The sequence below is a fragment of the Myodes glareolus genome, chromosome 3 (assembly GCF_982192425.1).
Source record: "Myodes glareolus chromosome 3, mMyoGla1.1, whole genome shotgun sequence".
Taxonomy (NCBI): domain Eukaryota; kingdom Metazoa; phylum Chordata; class Mammalia; order Rodentia; family Cricetidae; genus Myodes; species Myodes glareolus.
The window spans coordinates 60210880-60225618 of record NC_142028.1 but is presented as its reverse complement, the minus strand read 5'-3'; the positions used below and the strand labels follow the sequence as shown (position 1 = coordinate 60225618).

General features: G+C 53.2%; 1 protein-coding gene across 5 annotated transcripts in view; it reads left to right on the top strand.

Moving 5' to 3' along the window:
- The first annotated feature begins 3875 nt into the window (after positions 1–3875).
- The window catches only part of Fbln2 (fibulin 2), a 61981-nt gene continuing 51117 nt past the window's right edge, over positions 3876–14739 (top strand). For 2 of the 5 annotated variants that reach the window (XM_087904494.1, XM_087904490.1), the window contains exon 1: positions 3876–3980. In XM_087904494.1, the coding sequence (XP_087760620.1) occupies positions 3943–3980 (38 nt within the window). In that variant the 5' untranslated portion in view covers positions 3876–3942. Of the gene's footprint in view, positions 3981–4484; positions 4560–4723; positions 4874–5700; positions 5718–14739 lie in introns of those variants that run through there. The other 3 variants (XM_087904491.1, XM_087904492.1, XM_087904493.1) reach the window with 3 other exon arrangements.

Sequence of the window (14739 nt, the reverse complement as noted above, 5' to 3'; positions counted from 1 at the left end):
ATAGACTTCTCCAGCAGGCCACACCTGGACCAGGTGTCCAGCCAGGAAGTAGGGGGATCCTCCCAGTCCCAATGCATCGTGTAGACCCAGAATAGAGACAGGAAAGTTCTGCAAAGGCCCCACTACCTGGGGATGTGACTGTTGAACTGAATTTCGGAGTGCATAGGTCTTGTAGGATCCACACACCCCACTCCTTCACAGATACAGCGTTGCACATCTGGGCTTCCTAGCAGAGAGGTTGGATAGGTACAAGTCAGTTTACTGTAACAAAGGGACCTGTGCTTTGGTGCACTTCCAAGTGAAGCATCAGGGTAGGTAAAGCAGCTTGTGATACCCAAGGGTTCTCTCCAATCGAACAGGGCATGACCTGTGTCCAGCCAGTCGGAAGTGAAAGGAAAGGGCAGGCTTGTCCTTTATTAAAGCTGGCCACATCATTCCTGCTCCTCTCCAGGTGTCCAGAATGTTTATGGCTGTGGCAGCAGGAAATGCAGTCCTTAGCTAGGCTCACCTGCCCATAGGAACTTACTGTGGATACAGTCTAACCAAACAGTGGGGAGATGTCTAGTTCCAGCCACAGGTAGGAAGGAGTTGCGTGGGTGGAACAAATTCATGGTGAGCTGGAAGGCAGAGAGGTGGAGATGTCCCCAGGGGCGCCAACCAACTTCTCACAGGTGAAGACCACAGTTCTACCTTGAAGATGGGGATGTGAGTGGGTGAAGGGCTAGAGAGGCGGGGATCCAGATCAAAGACGGTCTGAGCCTGGCCCTAACCATTGACTGTGTTTCTATGTATCCAATGCCTTGCTCATGTCAAAAGCTAGTTCTTGTCCCAGGTCTCCCTGAGGTCTGAGATGTGTAGGCTGGTGGTGCAGCCACTCTGGGGAGGCAGCAGGGCGTAGGAAGTACATGCACAGGCAGGAATTCCAAGGTGCCGGTGTACTACTATCTAAAAGGCCGGGGAAGCCTCGGGGGCTCCAGGTGGCCTTTCTCCTTTTTCTTGCAGACACCTTACCTTCTGTGAAGGGACAGTGTTAGGAAGGCATTCTGCTCAGCTGTACTTTTATAGTATCAGGTATCCGAGGATTACTAAGGACGCAGATGCTCCACTCCACCCACTGAAGCAGTAGACTTAGGCAGTGTAGACATTTGTATTTCAGATAAAGGCAGAAAGTACCAGAGTATCCTGTTCATTGGCATCCACGGCTGTCTGGAGCGGTGCTGCACAGTGTCTTTGTGGGACAACAGGATGGAGGGTGATGCCCCCCCATGGGTGGGCTGACCTCTGAAAGTCACTGGCTGTCATCTTTGAAAGTTACCTTCATTCAGTTTCTGCTGCTGTATAAAGAAAAGAGTCTTATTTAGCTCAGACTCTGGGAGAGCTGCAATTACGGGGCCAGCATCCTGGGGAGGGCCCCTGGGCTGCACCACCTCATGGTGGAAACTCTGTGAGAGGGACAGATCACATGTCGAGACGGGAAGTCAGAGGGGGTGGGGGTGGGCAGGCTGAGTCTTTACAACAACAGCTCACTGAACTGGGTCTGAGAGAGACTCATTAATCCCATCTGAGGGTGGAGCCCCCATCTAGCCACACTCCACCAGGCCCGCTTCCTGAAGATTCTATCACTGCAACATTTTCACCCTCCAGATCACCCCCATTTCCAGGAGCCTTGGGACACTCAGGTCTCAGGAGCCTGAGGATACTTGAAGGGCATTCAAGCCTTAGCAGAGCTGTTTCTGGGTTGGAGAGATAGCGCTCTCCACTGGAAGGTCTTGGTGACTCTGGCACCTCCTGTCCTCTTTTCCTGGGCCACTGGGGAGCCAATGGACTGATGCTACCTCACTGTGGCTGCAATGGTAAAGGAAGGGCAGGAGAGAAGGAGATGCAGCGTGGGTGGGAGCATCGGAGAGCCACTATTGGAGGTTGACAGTCACATCAGTCCCCAGAGGCAGGAGGGCAGCTTCCAATAGGAGTCCTGGCCCCTTGCTGCCTGTACCAGGATGGTAGCAAGATTTGGGTCCCTATGGGTGCTCTTTTCTCTCCAAGTTTGAGTCCCACTGACATTACACCCTTTCTTGCACAAACAGCCCAGGGTGAAGGTTTGTCATGAATATAGTCACAACAAAAATAAAGGTTTAGCATGTCAAGCCATTGCTTCCAGCATCTTCTACGCAATCTAACATGGGAACCTTGGAGCTGACTGAAGGCCACTCAGAAAGGATTTTAAGACAAGGCTGTCTAGCCTCAGAGCCTACCTTCCCAAACCCTTAGATGGTGTCCTTTGTTTTTACAGAGGGGCGGAGACCTTCCTGAGGCCACCAGGTATAGATGCAGCCCCCTCCCTCAAAGATTATGAGCCTTTTCTTCCAAGTCCGGTTGTCTAGGTGGTATAGGTGAGCCCCGTGCCTGCTGTCTGCGGCGCCTCAGTGCCCGGGGAGGCCAAGAGATTGGCACTGGTGTGAATAACACCTCTGCTCCCCATGACACTCTGTCTGGGCCTTATCAGCCTATAACTTCCTTCAACTCTGTGTCAGCCAAGCCCCGGCCCCAAATTCCTGATGGGTGATGCAGACTTTGTCTTCGATAAGCGTCCTGGCAGGCTCTAGGCGAGCCACATCTCTGGCTCAAATGACGGAGGTGGGAAACAACCTCTGCTTTATCTGGTGGAAAGACAGCCAGGCCCTGGCTCCTCATCTGCAGCCTGAGCCTGAGCTTTGACTGTTTGCCTCTCCTCCCTGCACATGGGACCTAGGACCCGTGCTGGGGAAAGAGTCCACGCTTGCTGCATTCTTGCTTTTGGCCATCTGCTGTGTATTCTCATAAGCTAGCTGAGCACACCCCTTTGGGATTTCAGCTCAACCCCTGCTGTAGGCTTTGATGTCTTTTTATTCAATTTGCAGTTGAGGAGGTCAGTCAGAGCTCAGAGGGAAGTGACTTGCCCAAGTTCACACAGCTGCACGTGATAGAATTCTTAGCAGCTAAGTTATGGTTTATCATTCATAAATCAGTCTCAAAAAGGTAGCCAGGGAGAGAATACACCCAAGTAGCAGGACACAGTGGCTCTGATGGGGGGGGGGGTCTCAGAGAAGGGAAGTGAGGATGTTGTAGCTATATTTTAAAGGGAGAAAGAGCCAGCCCTGGGTTCCTGAGAGAGAAGTTTTCAGGCAGAGTTTAACAGCACATGCAAAGGCCCTGAGAGAGACCTTTCTGGAAAGGACCCGTGGAAGAAGGCCTGTCAAGTTCAGGTGGAAGTTGAGGCAGACTGGGTGAGGCTCACTGTCTGCTTTCTATCAAGCACAGACCCTGGGCCTGTTGAGAGTACAGTGGCAACCAGGATACCTGCCTTGTTTGATGAGTGGGGAGACAAGGACCCAGTAATGGTGTGTTTGAGTTTATTACTTCAAGTGTGTTGACTGCCTGTTGGGCCCTACACTGTGGATAATAGCGTTCTCCACATCTCTCTACCTACAGGGGTCAAGGGTACTGGCCAAGGTACACCATGTACATGCAACACAACTAGGCTGGAAAAGGGGCAGGATGATCTAGACTGTGGAGAACTGAGGTGTGGGTGCGCCTTTGCCTAGTTTCTGCAGGCCTGCTCTGGGCAGCTTTGTGTCTGGGCACCTCTGGCTATCACAGCACGCTTGAGGGTGCTGGGTCTAGAAGAAGCTGAAGGGCGGTTTAGTGCTGAGAGTCAAAGTGTAGCCAGGATGCAGAAACGCGCTGCCGCCGAGACAGGGTGCAGAGAGGGGGCTCAGAGACCAGGACAAGAGAGCCCGGCACGGGTTGAGCCAGGGGCTGGACGAAGATGTCTTGGCAAAAGCCGAGGCCCCGCCCTGAGGCGGGACCTGTGGGGCGGGGCCTCAAGGCCTGACTCGTCCCGCTCTTCCCCGCCCCGCGCCGCGCGCAACCCGGGCTCTGGATTCACCGACGGCGGGTGCACCGATGGACAGACGGCGGCGCAGCGCAGCACAGAGCACCGGGTGAGTACGGGGCCCTGAGTGTCCACGCCGCGCTCCCTCCTGGTCGGTCATCTTCCCTTGACCCCTGGCTGCATCTCTCTGGCCCTCCAACCCCCAGCCTTGTCCCTCGGGGTCTCCCAGGATCAGCGCCCCCCCACCACCACCAGATCAGGAAAGACTGGGCCTCTCAGTCTGGCACCACCCCACCTGCAGTCACACACTGCCACACACGCACTCACACTCCCGCTAGCAGAAGTTACTGCAAGCTCTGCAGAGGCGCAGGCCACCACCCCAACCCCTAGTCCAGAATCTCTCACGCAGGGGCTATGCACACTCTCACCTCCCATATCCCTCTGCAGGCTTGTGCTTTCACACACACCAGTCTGCCGTTCAGGCATCCCCCAGACACGCAAATGTGTCGTGTTACGCACGTGTGCTTCCAACACCCATAACAAGTTTGGTCCAACACCGGTTGTTGTGGCATGCTTAGCGCCATCCACTGTTTCACACACATCTCCCACACAGGCCTGAGGACACAGAGGGTCCCCACCCTCAGGTGCACAGACAGCATCAACGTCCCTAGCATCTGTGGTTCTCCTGGTAAGTGGGAGCCTTAGCTTAGAGGGAGGAGGATGGCTGCTGGTGTTATTCTTGGCTCGCACTTACTGTGGCCTGGGTGACGGTGGGGGGCCCAGGAGGGGCTCAGTCTTCAGGGGTGGGCCTGGCTCCTCACAACCCCTTGGTTCTCTTCTCCATCACCCTAGTTTCCTAGGCAACGGTGTCATATCTTCCTCTCCTGCTGTCCTGAAATCTTGCCCATCTGCTTTGTGATGATGGGCACTCAGGTCAGTCAGAAGTTGGTCTGAGCCAGTGGGTGTCCTGGGACGGTCCAGAGAGACACAAAGGAGTCTGTGGTGAGTGAATGTTGCTCAGAGGGCGGTGAACCAGGCCCCCCAGGAGAGGCTGGGTGGCTTTGGCGGCAGCAGAGGGCTCCCTGGGCTTGGCACTGACTCTAGCTGATGCATATTTGAGAAGGAATAATGGGAGCGCTGGGCCTCACCTTCCTGAGGTGCCAAGGGTGGGTGGGGTGCAGGACCCCCAAGAGAAAAGGCAGGATGGGAGGTGTTGCCAAGGGCAGGTACTCCTTGACTTCCCGCCCACTTCACCATCTAATATGTAGAAAGCCTCTGTCTTGAGACACAGACTGGCCAGCCCCAGCCGTGACTGGCTCTGCATGTTTTGCTTGGCTCTCAACATGCTATTATTGTTTTTAAAAATTTAATTAGCTGCCAGCATTTACTAACTGGCAGCCTTCACAGAAAAGCCTGGATTTCCGTCTTTTCTTGAAAAACACAAGCTCCGGTGGCTCAGGATTCATATGCTTTTGTGGCTTGCTTCAACCAGTGCTGATTGACTGCCACCCTTAGGGACGAGCCAGGTGCGCCTTTGGGTGCAGTCCCCACCAGGCCTTCCTTATGGGCTCCTGTCTGACCTTTAGGGGCCTGTTTTGGCTGGGACCCTTTGACTGCATGTGAACCCTTGATTACCTCAAGGGTGGTCCCAGGCTAGGCTCTGCCATGGCAGGAAGCCTGCAGTGAGTCTTCCACCATTCAGGACCTTGGTCACTAGAGGTGGGAGTGTCCAGGGCTCGGGTCGACAGGGGATCTTTGTGATGGGGTAGACAGTTGGTGCTGGTCTGTGGGGGTGATGGCCTGATGTCCCCACTGGAGGAAGTTCAGAGCTCCTGCTAGACCTGAGGTAGGCCTCACATAGCGTTTTTTTCTTCTTAGATCCTGAGAGGCACTCTCTGAGGCCATATTGGTTCTGATTGACACACAGGGAAGGGGTGCTCAGAGAGAGTTCAGCAAGCAAGGCTGAAACAAACAAAGCTCTCTGCCCTTCCAGCATTGAACCCTGAGAAAGGGGACCTTGCCATCGGTGACTCTGGAGCTTCCTGAGTCTCATCCGTGCTGACACACAGTAGGTGCTGACACACAGTAGGTGCCTGACAAATGCTCCTGCGTGACTAAGGAGAGGGAACTGCTCCTTGGGATCGTGGTGGATGGAGCTCAGGGGTGAGGTTACACACAGCCTGGCCCACAGGACCCTGTCTGATGACTGTGGCAGTCCCCTTCGCTGTGACTCCTGTGGCCACCAGGTAGAGATCACAAAGTTTGGGCAAACCCATGGCACTGTTCAGGTGCCTCCCCTCTGCTGTCCTGGCACCTTAGAGTTAGAAGCTAGGCTCTGAGCAATTCTTCTTAGTATTTCCCCAGCCGGCCTTGGCAAATGAGATGTCACACAGAGAGGGGACTCGGGATACCAGGCAGACCAAGCTCACGATCCTGCAGGCAGCTGCTGGATGGGTAGCACAGGGTGTGGTGACCAATGTGCTATTCTAGGCTGAAATTTCTGTGGCTTTCCACACTCATCCTCTGTATGTGGCTGATTTCAGGTATGCCGAGCACCCCTATGACCTGTGGCTGCCTGTCCATGGCTCATGGAACATGGAGAGGGAGCAGCCACTGGCCTCCCTTAGCAGGTTTCCTGCCAGAGAAGTGGTCTAGAACCTGACTGCTCCCCCTTCCCCCCGTGCCACCTGGGCCTCGCCCTTCCCTGGGCCTCAGTGTTCTCTTTTGTATGGTAGAGATGTCTGGAATCTTCTAGCGCTTGTGAACATGCAGTGAGGAAGTGGAGATGGGATGACTAGCTAATGTTTTGTCTGGGCCAGGTGCAGGTGCAGAGCTTCTGGGGGCCGGGGCGGGAGAAGCACGTGCTGTGCCTGTTCCCATGCAGCTGACTTTCTGTCTGGAGGGGTGGGGGGTGTGGAGGAGGGGAAGACAGCCAGACATATGCCCGGGTGGACCTGGTGACTGTGTGTGTGTGTTTGTGTGTGTGTGTGTGTGCGTGCATGTGCACGTGTGTGACAGTCTTGTTATGTAGCGGGCTGGCCTAGGTCTTAACTTGTAGCCTAGGCTTAGGGGTTGAGGCACAGGGATCTTTGAAGAGGACTCTCTAAACTGAAATGTGGTAGCCATGGAAACAGTTAGTGAAAGGGACCAAGGGTAGGATTCCCCTTGATGCCTGTGAGGCAGAAAAAGGGAAGAGGAGGAGCTTTTGTGGCAAGGAAGCTATAGGAACAGAGATGTGAGGTATGCAACAGTTTGAATTTCCTTGGAGTTTGTTTTTTTTACAGGGTCTTACTACGTAGCTCCGGTTGGCCTCAATTCACTACGTAGATCAGGTTGACCTTGAACTCCCAGAGATCTGCCTGCCTCTGCCTCCATAGTATTCCAATTAAAGAATCGTACCAACATGCCCCGGAAGTTCCTGGAAGTTCTGGATCAGGAAGCCCCAGGATGCAGGTTCCTGTAAAGATGCTCGGGAAGTGTCTGGGTTCCAGAGGCTTTGTGCCTCTGCAGAATGGTGCCCTGCGGCCGCCGAGCCCTCCTCAGAGTCAGGCCTGGTGGGGAGGGGTAACACCAAGCTTCCCGTGAGATGAAACAGAGGGAAGGCTGTGTGGAAAGATCTAGAAGGTCTGCTGGAAGATTAAAAACAAAGTGCTGCCGCTTGTGTTGCCATGCTGCCTTGCATAGGATCGGAATACACATTCAGGGGCCTGCGTGTGGCGCAGCCACTACCCTGAGAGGAAAGGCATGGGATGCATTCACCTGGGAAGGGACAGTGCAAGAGAGGTGAGACACCCTACTGTGTGCCTTGTTGTATCTGGAGTTTTGAGCCTTATTGGTGAGGTAGGCTCAGATCATGCAGGAGAGGCTGGGGTGTTGACTAGTAGTTGAGCGTGTGGTTAGTGTGTCTAAGGCCCTGCGAGCCACCCTGAGTGACACAGAGAATAAACCTCCAAACACCACACAGAGCTGAAAGCCGTCAGTGAACGGGTGTTTGCTTGTGAGTGAGGGCTGGTGTCCATATCCCTGTGTTCATGACCTCGTTGAACAGGCCGACTTCTCCCTGGCACGATCTGGGAAAGTTTCCACAGAGATTACATTATATGGTGCCAAAGTCACGCTTTGCAAAGTCCAGCCAGTGAGCAAAAGGAAATCCCTCCCCTCTCTCCCTCCCTCCTGTCTCTCCCTCTCCTTTCCTCTCTCCTCCTTTCCTGGTTAATCCCCGCGGGCTGTCTGGAATGGGCATTTGGCATTTGGTTGGGAGTGTGTGTCCTCATTTGGTCTTAGGTGCATAGTCCAACTCAGGGGACCGGCTCAGACCCCACTCACGCATGGGAAGAAGCTGGTGCAGAAGAGCCTGTTTGGCCTCATATGAGGTTCACAGATCTTCTGTCCAAACACTGCACTTGTTCAGGCCCATTGGCTCACTCAGCCTCTGAGCCTCAGTTTCCTTCCTTTCTCAGCTTTGTCAGAGAAGACGTGCCTTCATCCGGCCGGTGTTCACTGAGTACCACTGAGTGCGGAGGATAGTGCAGTGGTCCAGGCCACATGCTCCACATGTGGTGGGAGATGCAGACCAGAGGCAGGTGGTGCACATATCCATGTGAGCAGAGGGGCATATGAGGTTGCCTAGAACAGGTCTGACAGTGGGCTTAACATTAGGGACCCCACCCTGGGAAATGCCACCTGGAGAAACATTAAGGCAGAGACATGTCAGGAACAAGTGACCAGAACCAGCTATAGGGTGAGACCCCTCCTCACCTCATAACTCATCAAGGTGGATAGTCGTGGAGGTGGGAGAGGATGGCCACTGGGGGTGCTGCACTGCTAGGGGATTCTGATGGCTTAGGGTGGTCTATTGAAATGAAAGATTCCCATGGCTGCAATCAGGATAGCAGCCTGGAGGTGACATCAGGGTTACCCACCCCCCATCAGGTTATCTCCTGCCTACTACCACCGTTGGAAGTTGGAACTAGGACAAAAGTGGTCGGGCTGGAAATGTTGGGGCTCCCGAGTTTGCTCCCAAGCTTCCTTGCTGGGGAAGGTGTACAGAGGGAGGAGGATATCTCTCATGGCAGTCTTGAGGGTACACAATCTGGAGTGACGGGAGTTCAGAGGCCTTGAAGCTGAGCCAGGAGGCAACTACATTCAGCTAAACCTCAGGGGAGCTGGGGAGCTTCCTGGGCATGTGGGGGGACCACCATGTTGATGGAAAGGGAGAATGAGAGATACTGGGGCCCTGAAAAAGCGTGCTTCCTCTTGGGTAGTGTATTGATCACGAGAGGGAGGTAGAACCTTGGGAATGGAGAACCCCCAGTTTTGAGGGAAGGACCGGGGACAGGCACTTCAGAAACTCTAAACACAGGAGGGACAAGGCCAAAACTCTTGAGGTGACAAGACAGGTAGAAGAATGCACTGGAGTCAACTCTGTCCACCTCCATGTTCTCGGTGGTGAGGTGCTACAGGCCTCCTTTTGGCATGTTCTTTTCCAGGGTGCCTTGAGGGTCAGGCTGTGCGTCATTTATAGCCATTGTCCTCGAAGTTACTGTAACTTGGAAAGGGTTCAGAAATGCCTCTGCATGCAGGCTGATTGCTGCAGAGAAAGTGCAGGTCTAGGGGAGGTTGTTTCCTTCCTCAGGGTGGGAGCCTGACTGTATTGTCCTTGGCCAGGGTCTCCACCCACGTCTTCCAGCTGGTGAGGAAATGGTGCCACCCCAGCACTGGGCAGCAGCCAAGGGGATGGTGGGAGCTTCAGGAGGTGGGGGCTGGGGCACTGAGCACTCATGCTGCATCCACGAGAGGACATTGCTTGAGGCAGACCTGATCCCCCCAGGTCTCTCTTCCCTTTGGGCCTCAGGTGGCTCATCTCTGAGGTGAGGATAGCACCTTTGGGCCCAAGGATTGCTAGAATATGGAAAGAGGCCCTGGAGCGTGAGGAGGGACAGGCAGTGCATAGGATGTGTGGGGATGAAGACTGGCTGGTCACTTGCCTTTGGCCTTAGCCACAGGTTATCTCTTCCAGCTTCAGAGTCTCCATCTGGGGAGTGGTTGAGTGACAGTCCCCTCCCAGAGGCAGATGGAGGCAGAATGACGGTCACAATCCGTGCACCCCTCCCGAAACACATGCTGGGCAGGTGAGCAGCACCGAGTGGCGGCTTCTCTCTTGGTACCTTTCACTGCTTTGGTTGCTGAGGTGTCTTTGCCAAGTTGATCTTTGGTCTTGTGGTCCTGCTTCCCTGCTCTTGGTGCCCCCAGAGTCCATCCTCCCTTACCTGTGACTCCCCCAACCTGACTTTTTTTTTGATTTTTTGAGACAGGGTTTCTCTGTAGCTTTGGAGCCTATCCTGGAACTAGCTCTTGTAGACCAGGCTGGCCTCGAACTCACAGATCCGCCTGCCTCTGCCTCCCAAGTGCTGGGATTAAAGGCACGCACCACCACCACCCAGCTCCAGCCCTGACTTTTATCCAAGGGAGCATTCAAGAAATCCAGAAAGTTCTGGTTTTAGGGTCTTCTCCACCGGGAAACACATCAGCGAGCCCTCGAGCACCCTCCTTGCTATTCCCCTGGGTCTGACCTTATTCTGAGAACATATCTAGGACAGTGAGGTGAGTCAGGAAGGTGAAGAGAGGATGCAGCGAGGAAGGAGAGGTCCTTCTGAGACCCAGGGATCATCAGGGCAGGTGGTCAGGGAGGAAGGAGAGGCCCTCCTGAGACCCAGGGATCAGGGCATCAGGGCAGGCAGTCAGGGAGGAAGGAGAGGTCCTCCCGAGACCTGAGGATCAGGGCATCAGGGCAGGCGGCCAGGGAGGAAGGAGAAGCCTTCCTGAGACCCGAGGATCGGGGCATCAGGGCAGGCGGTCTTGGTGCATAGAATGTCTTGTAAACACAACTTGCCAATATACTCCAGTCCCTGACAAGCACATAGACATATGTACACAAGAAAACACAGGAACGCACATCCATAGTCACATGCATCCATACACACACTCCCTCCTTCTAAGAGTTATTATAACTATTAATTATTGTGTTCCTGTGTCCATGCATGTAGCTCAGAGGCCATAGGTGTCAGACCTGGGGTTACAGGAGTTTGTGAGTTACCTGATGTGGATGTTAGAATTGAAACTTGAGTCTTCTGGAAGAATAGCAAATGCACTTAACCATGGAGGTATCCCCCATTCTTTCCTATACACAGACATGCACACCCATTGGCACTAACAAAAATAGTCATCCTCAGGCAGTGTTCTCTTACATCCAGCACACATTCCTACACTCAATACAGGCTCTCTCTCTCTCACACACACACTCACATGCACACACACACATACACACATGCACACACCCTCTGTTCCTGGGTCCCTCAGGCAGTCTTCTATAGTTAAGATGATTGCGTTCCTCAGGTTGCAGTGGCTGGGTTCTTCTGAGAGTATTGCTGGGGCCCTGGGTCACCTGCTTTTGAACTGCCCAGCACCCACGGATTTGATTTTGAGCCCTGTCATCAGGAGGACCCATCCTTTGTCTCTGCTTCAGCCATGATTGCTGACTGTGCTGGCAGGGTGCAAGGTGGGGTGGGGTTTCTCAGACTCTTGGTCTGGTGGTTGTATCGTGGCTGGGACCAGATCTTGCTGGCTTTTGCATACCACCTGCTCTCTGGCAGTCTTGAGAAACATACAAATTCCAGGTTTGTGCCAATTAATTGTTGCTTGGCAAAGGCACTTGGGAGTTGAAGAGGCCAGCTGCCCTCTCCCTTGGCTGACATCTCCCTCCAGCTGTGATGGCAGCTGGAGAAGATGGGTGTAGAGTGCCAGTCAGTCACGGAAGGACCCTGAAGGCTGTATGATCTGGCAGAGGGAATTGGGGCATGTTGGGGTCAGGGGAGTGACTATGCTCCACAGCCAGGGTGGGAGAGCTGGCTCGTTCTTAGAAGAGGTGGGAAGTGGCCAGGTGAGGGGAGGCCATCACATGTACAGCTATATATGCACACATGACCATGGAAAAGAATCTTCGTGTTTCCCGCAGAAAGGCCTTGAGAAAGAAAGACAGACAAAAGCACTGTGAGAGACTGTGGGACCCTGTTTATGGCCACTGTGGGACCCCATCTCCCAAAGGTCACCTCGTTGTCTACGAAGAGATGGGCTAGCCCTTCTCAGAGATTTGAATCCCACAGTGTTGGATTTTATTGCTCGTTTTTCTGCATCTAGGGATGTTCGAATTTGCTTTCGGCTCTTGCCTGCCAGAATGGCGAACCGCACTGACTTCCAGCCTTGTGTGGCTTCTGGCGTCCGATGCCACAGTGGAGAGTGGGCAGCGAGGTCTTCCCTTGTGCTGTCTGTGTCTGCTTTAGATTTTAGGATTTTCTTGGTTTTATAATGGGAGGAGGGGGGAGGCACATTCCACTTTCAAGGCCTGGAGCAATTTTTAAAACAATCTTTTAATAGGATGGAAATTTTGAGGGGCCCTGTCTGTGCTGCCTCACGCTGGCCTCTGTCAAAGGCTTTCCGTTTCATTCTCGATCTCCTGTGAGGACACTGGTGTTCTCGTGCAACAGGCAGGAGACTGAGTTCAGAGAGGTGCAGCCTCTCACCTGTGGACACACAGCAGGGGAACTCACTCTGCTAGGATCTCCACCAGGCCAGTCGGACTCCAGGGCCTGAGATTTGGTTCTGGTCCCCAGGGCAGGGAGCTGTCTGAGGTGCTGGCCAGCTGTGGAGCCCTGGGGCTTGGTCTGGGCTGTATTGTGGAAATGAAGAACTCTGACTCACGACTTCCCTTGGTCTGTGACTTTCATGGGCAAGCCTGACCCTTGACGCCCATTCATACAGTCACTGTCTACTGACCCATGACTCCATTCATCCTATGCTGATGTCCCCAGCTTCCACCCACCTCCATCCTCCCTCTCCTCACCCACCCAGCCACTACCCACTCTGCCCTCCATCTCCTCATCTGCTCAACTGCCACCCACCATCTTACTGATACCCCTATCAGTCATCTGCCATTTGCCCTCCATCCACCAACAACCCATCTACCCAACTCCCCATGCTCTTCTCACCAGTATCTACTTACATATCCATTTTCTAAGTTCATGTATCCATTAATCCACCTTTTCACCAATCTATCTTCCTTCAACTGACACATTCATCTCCCCATCAAATCATCTTTCCACCAATATACTTACCTATCTATCTGTCCAGTCATTCACTTATCTATTTACCCACCCACCCAGCCACCTTCCCATCTACCCATCTACCCTTCCACTCATATATCCATACACCCACCCATTCTCCCACCTACTAACCATATATTCACCTGTTTATCCACTTTCCATCCATCCATCCATTCATCCCTCCCTCCCTCCAGACCTCATCCATCCATCCATCCATCCATCCACCCATCCATCCACCAACCCATCCATTCATCCCTCCCTCCGTCCCTCCATCCATCCACCCAGTTACTCCTCCATGCCTACATCTACCTACTACATAGCTACTTACTCTCCTTTTATCCACTTCCTAACCCTTTGGACTTGACCTTAAGCATAGAATGGGATTAGAGGCTGCAATTTCATAGGAAAGATATCTCAGGTTGGGGTAATGATAAGAAGGGAATCAGGAAGAATCTTCTAGTTTGGTAGGAATTGGTTCTTTGGAGGACTCCAGAGGGAGCCAACTTGGGAGAGATGGGTGAGGAAGAAGGATGTGTGCTTGCAAAGTGATCCTTGAGGTTTCCATTTCATGGTGGGGGGGGCAGGGACAAGCCTCTGTCTCCACAGAATATGCCTGTATGTCTGTTAAGACTTGGGTGCCAGGGACAGCCTGGTCCAAGTTAGCTTGGGTTAGGTCATTACAAGTTTGGCTTTTCAGTTGGCTTCAGGTGTAACTAGTGTAGGTGTCTGGCAGCTGTGGTCATTCCTCTTTCTCTTTTATCCCTCCCTCCCTCCCTTCCTTCCTCTCTTCCTCCTTTCTTTCCTCCTTCCCCCTCTCTGTTTCTCCCTCCTTCCTCCCTTCCTTTGAGCTGATCTGGCTTCAGTGTCTTCAGTGTTCTTCTGAGGCCGGAGTGACTTCAGGGACCTTTGATGCCTCATACAGGGTGATAAGAGAGAGTTCGTTCCCACTGTATCCCCTGAGCAGGGTCCTGTGGGCTCTGACTGACTTGATATCCGTAACACTGTTGCAAGGAAAATGGAAGTGCTGAGTTGCGTGCTGTGGGCCCCAGAGGGTAATCCAGGAGCTGTTCTTAGATGGGTGGTGTGTAGGTCTGGTCCATCTTTCGTGTCCCACAGAGGTTTGCAGAGCCCGCTAAGGGGATCCCGGGAGACAGCTCAGGCAGTCTGGACCTTGAGCTAGTGCAGAGAGGTCAAGGGTGCATTATCATAAGCTGGATGGAGCCCCAGGTAGGAGTGCTGAGATCAGCCTTGGCCCAGGCAAGTCCTTTTCACTGCTCCACCCTGGGACTGCTTCCGCTTTGTAGGCTAATAACTGGGGAAGGCAAAGATGGAGCACCCCAGAGCCAAAAGCAACATTTTCTTTTCTCCAATGTTAATTAAGAGTGCTGGGCGTTAAGCTGTGTAATTTTTCACCTGCTTGTCCTGGTTATGAGATTAGCAGTTCATACCTATGAACCCAAGGTTCAGCCCTCACCCAACACTTGGCAGCATTTTACTCTTTTCTTTCTTAGGGAGGAGTGGAAAGGGAGGGTGAAGCCTGGCTGTTCCAATGAGAGTTTGTTTTTCCAACATTCTCATGAGCTCACTCCATTGAAGAATAGTCCAGGGGCTGGAGAGTGAGGAGCTGCCCGGCACCTTAAATCCCACATGGGGCCAAGCAAGCACATCCAGATTGTTTTGTTTTGTTGGCTTGTTTTTGTTTTTAAGACT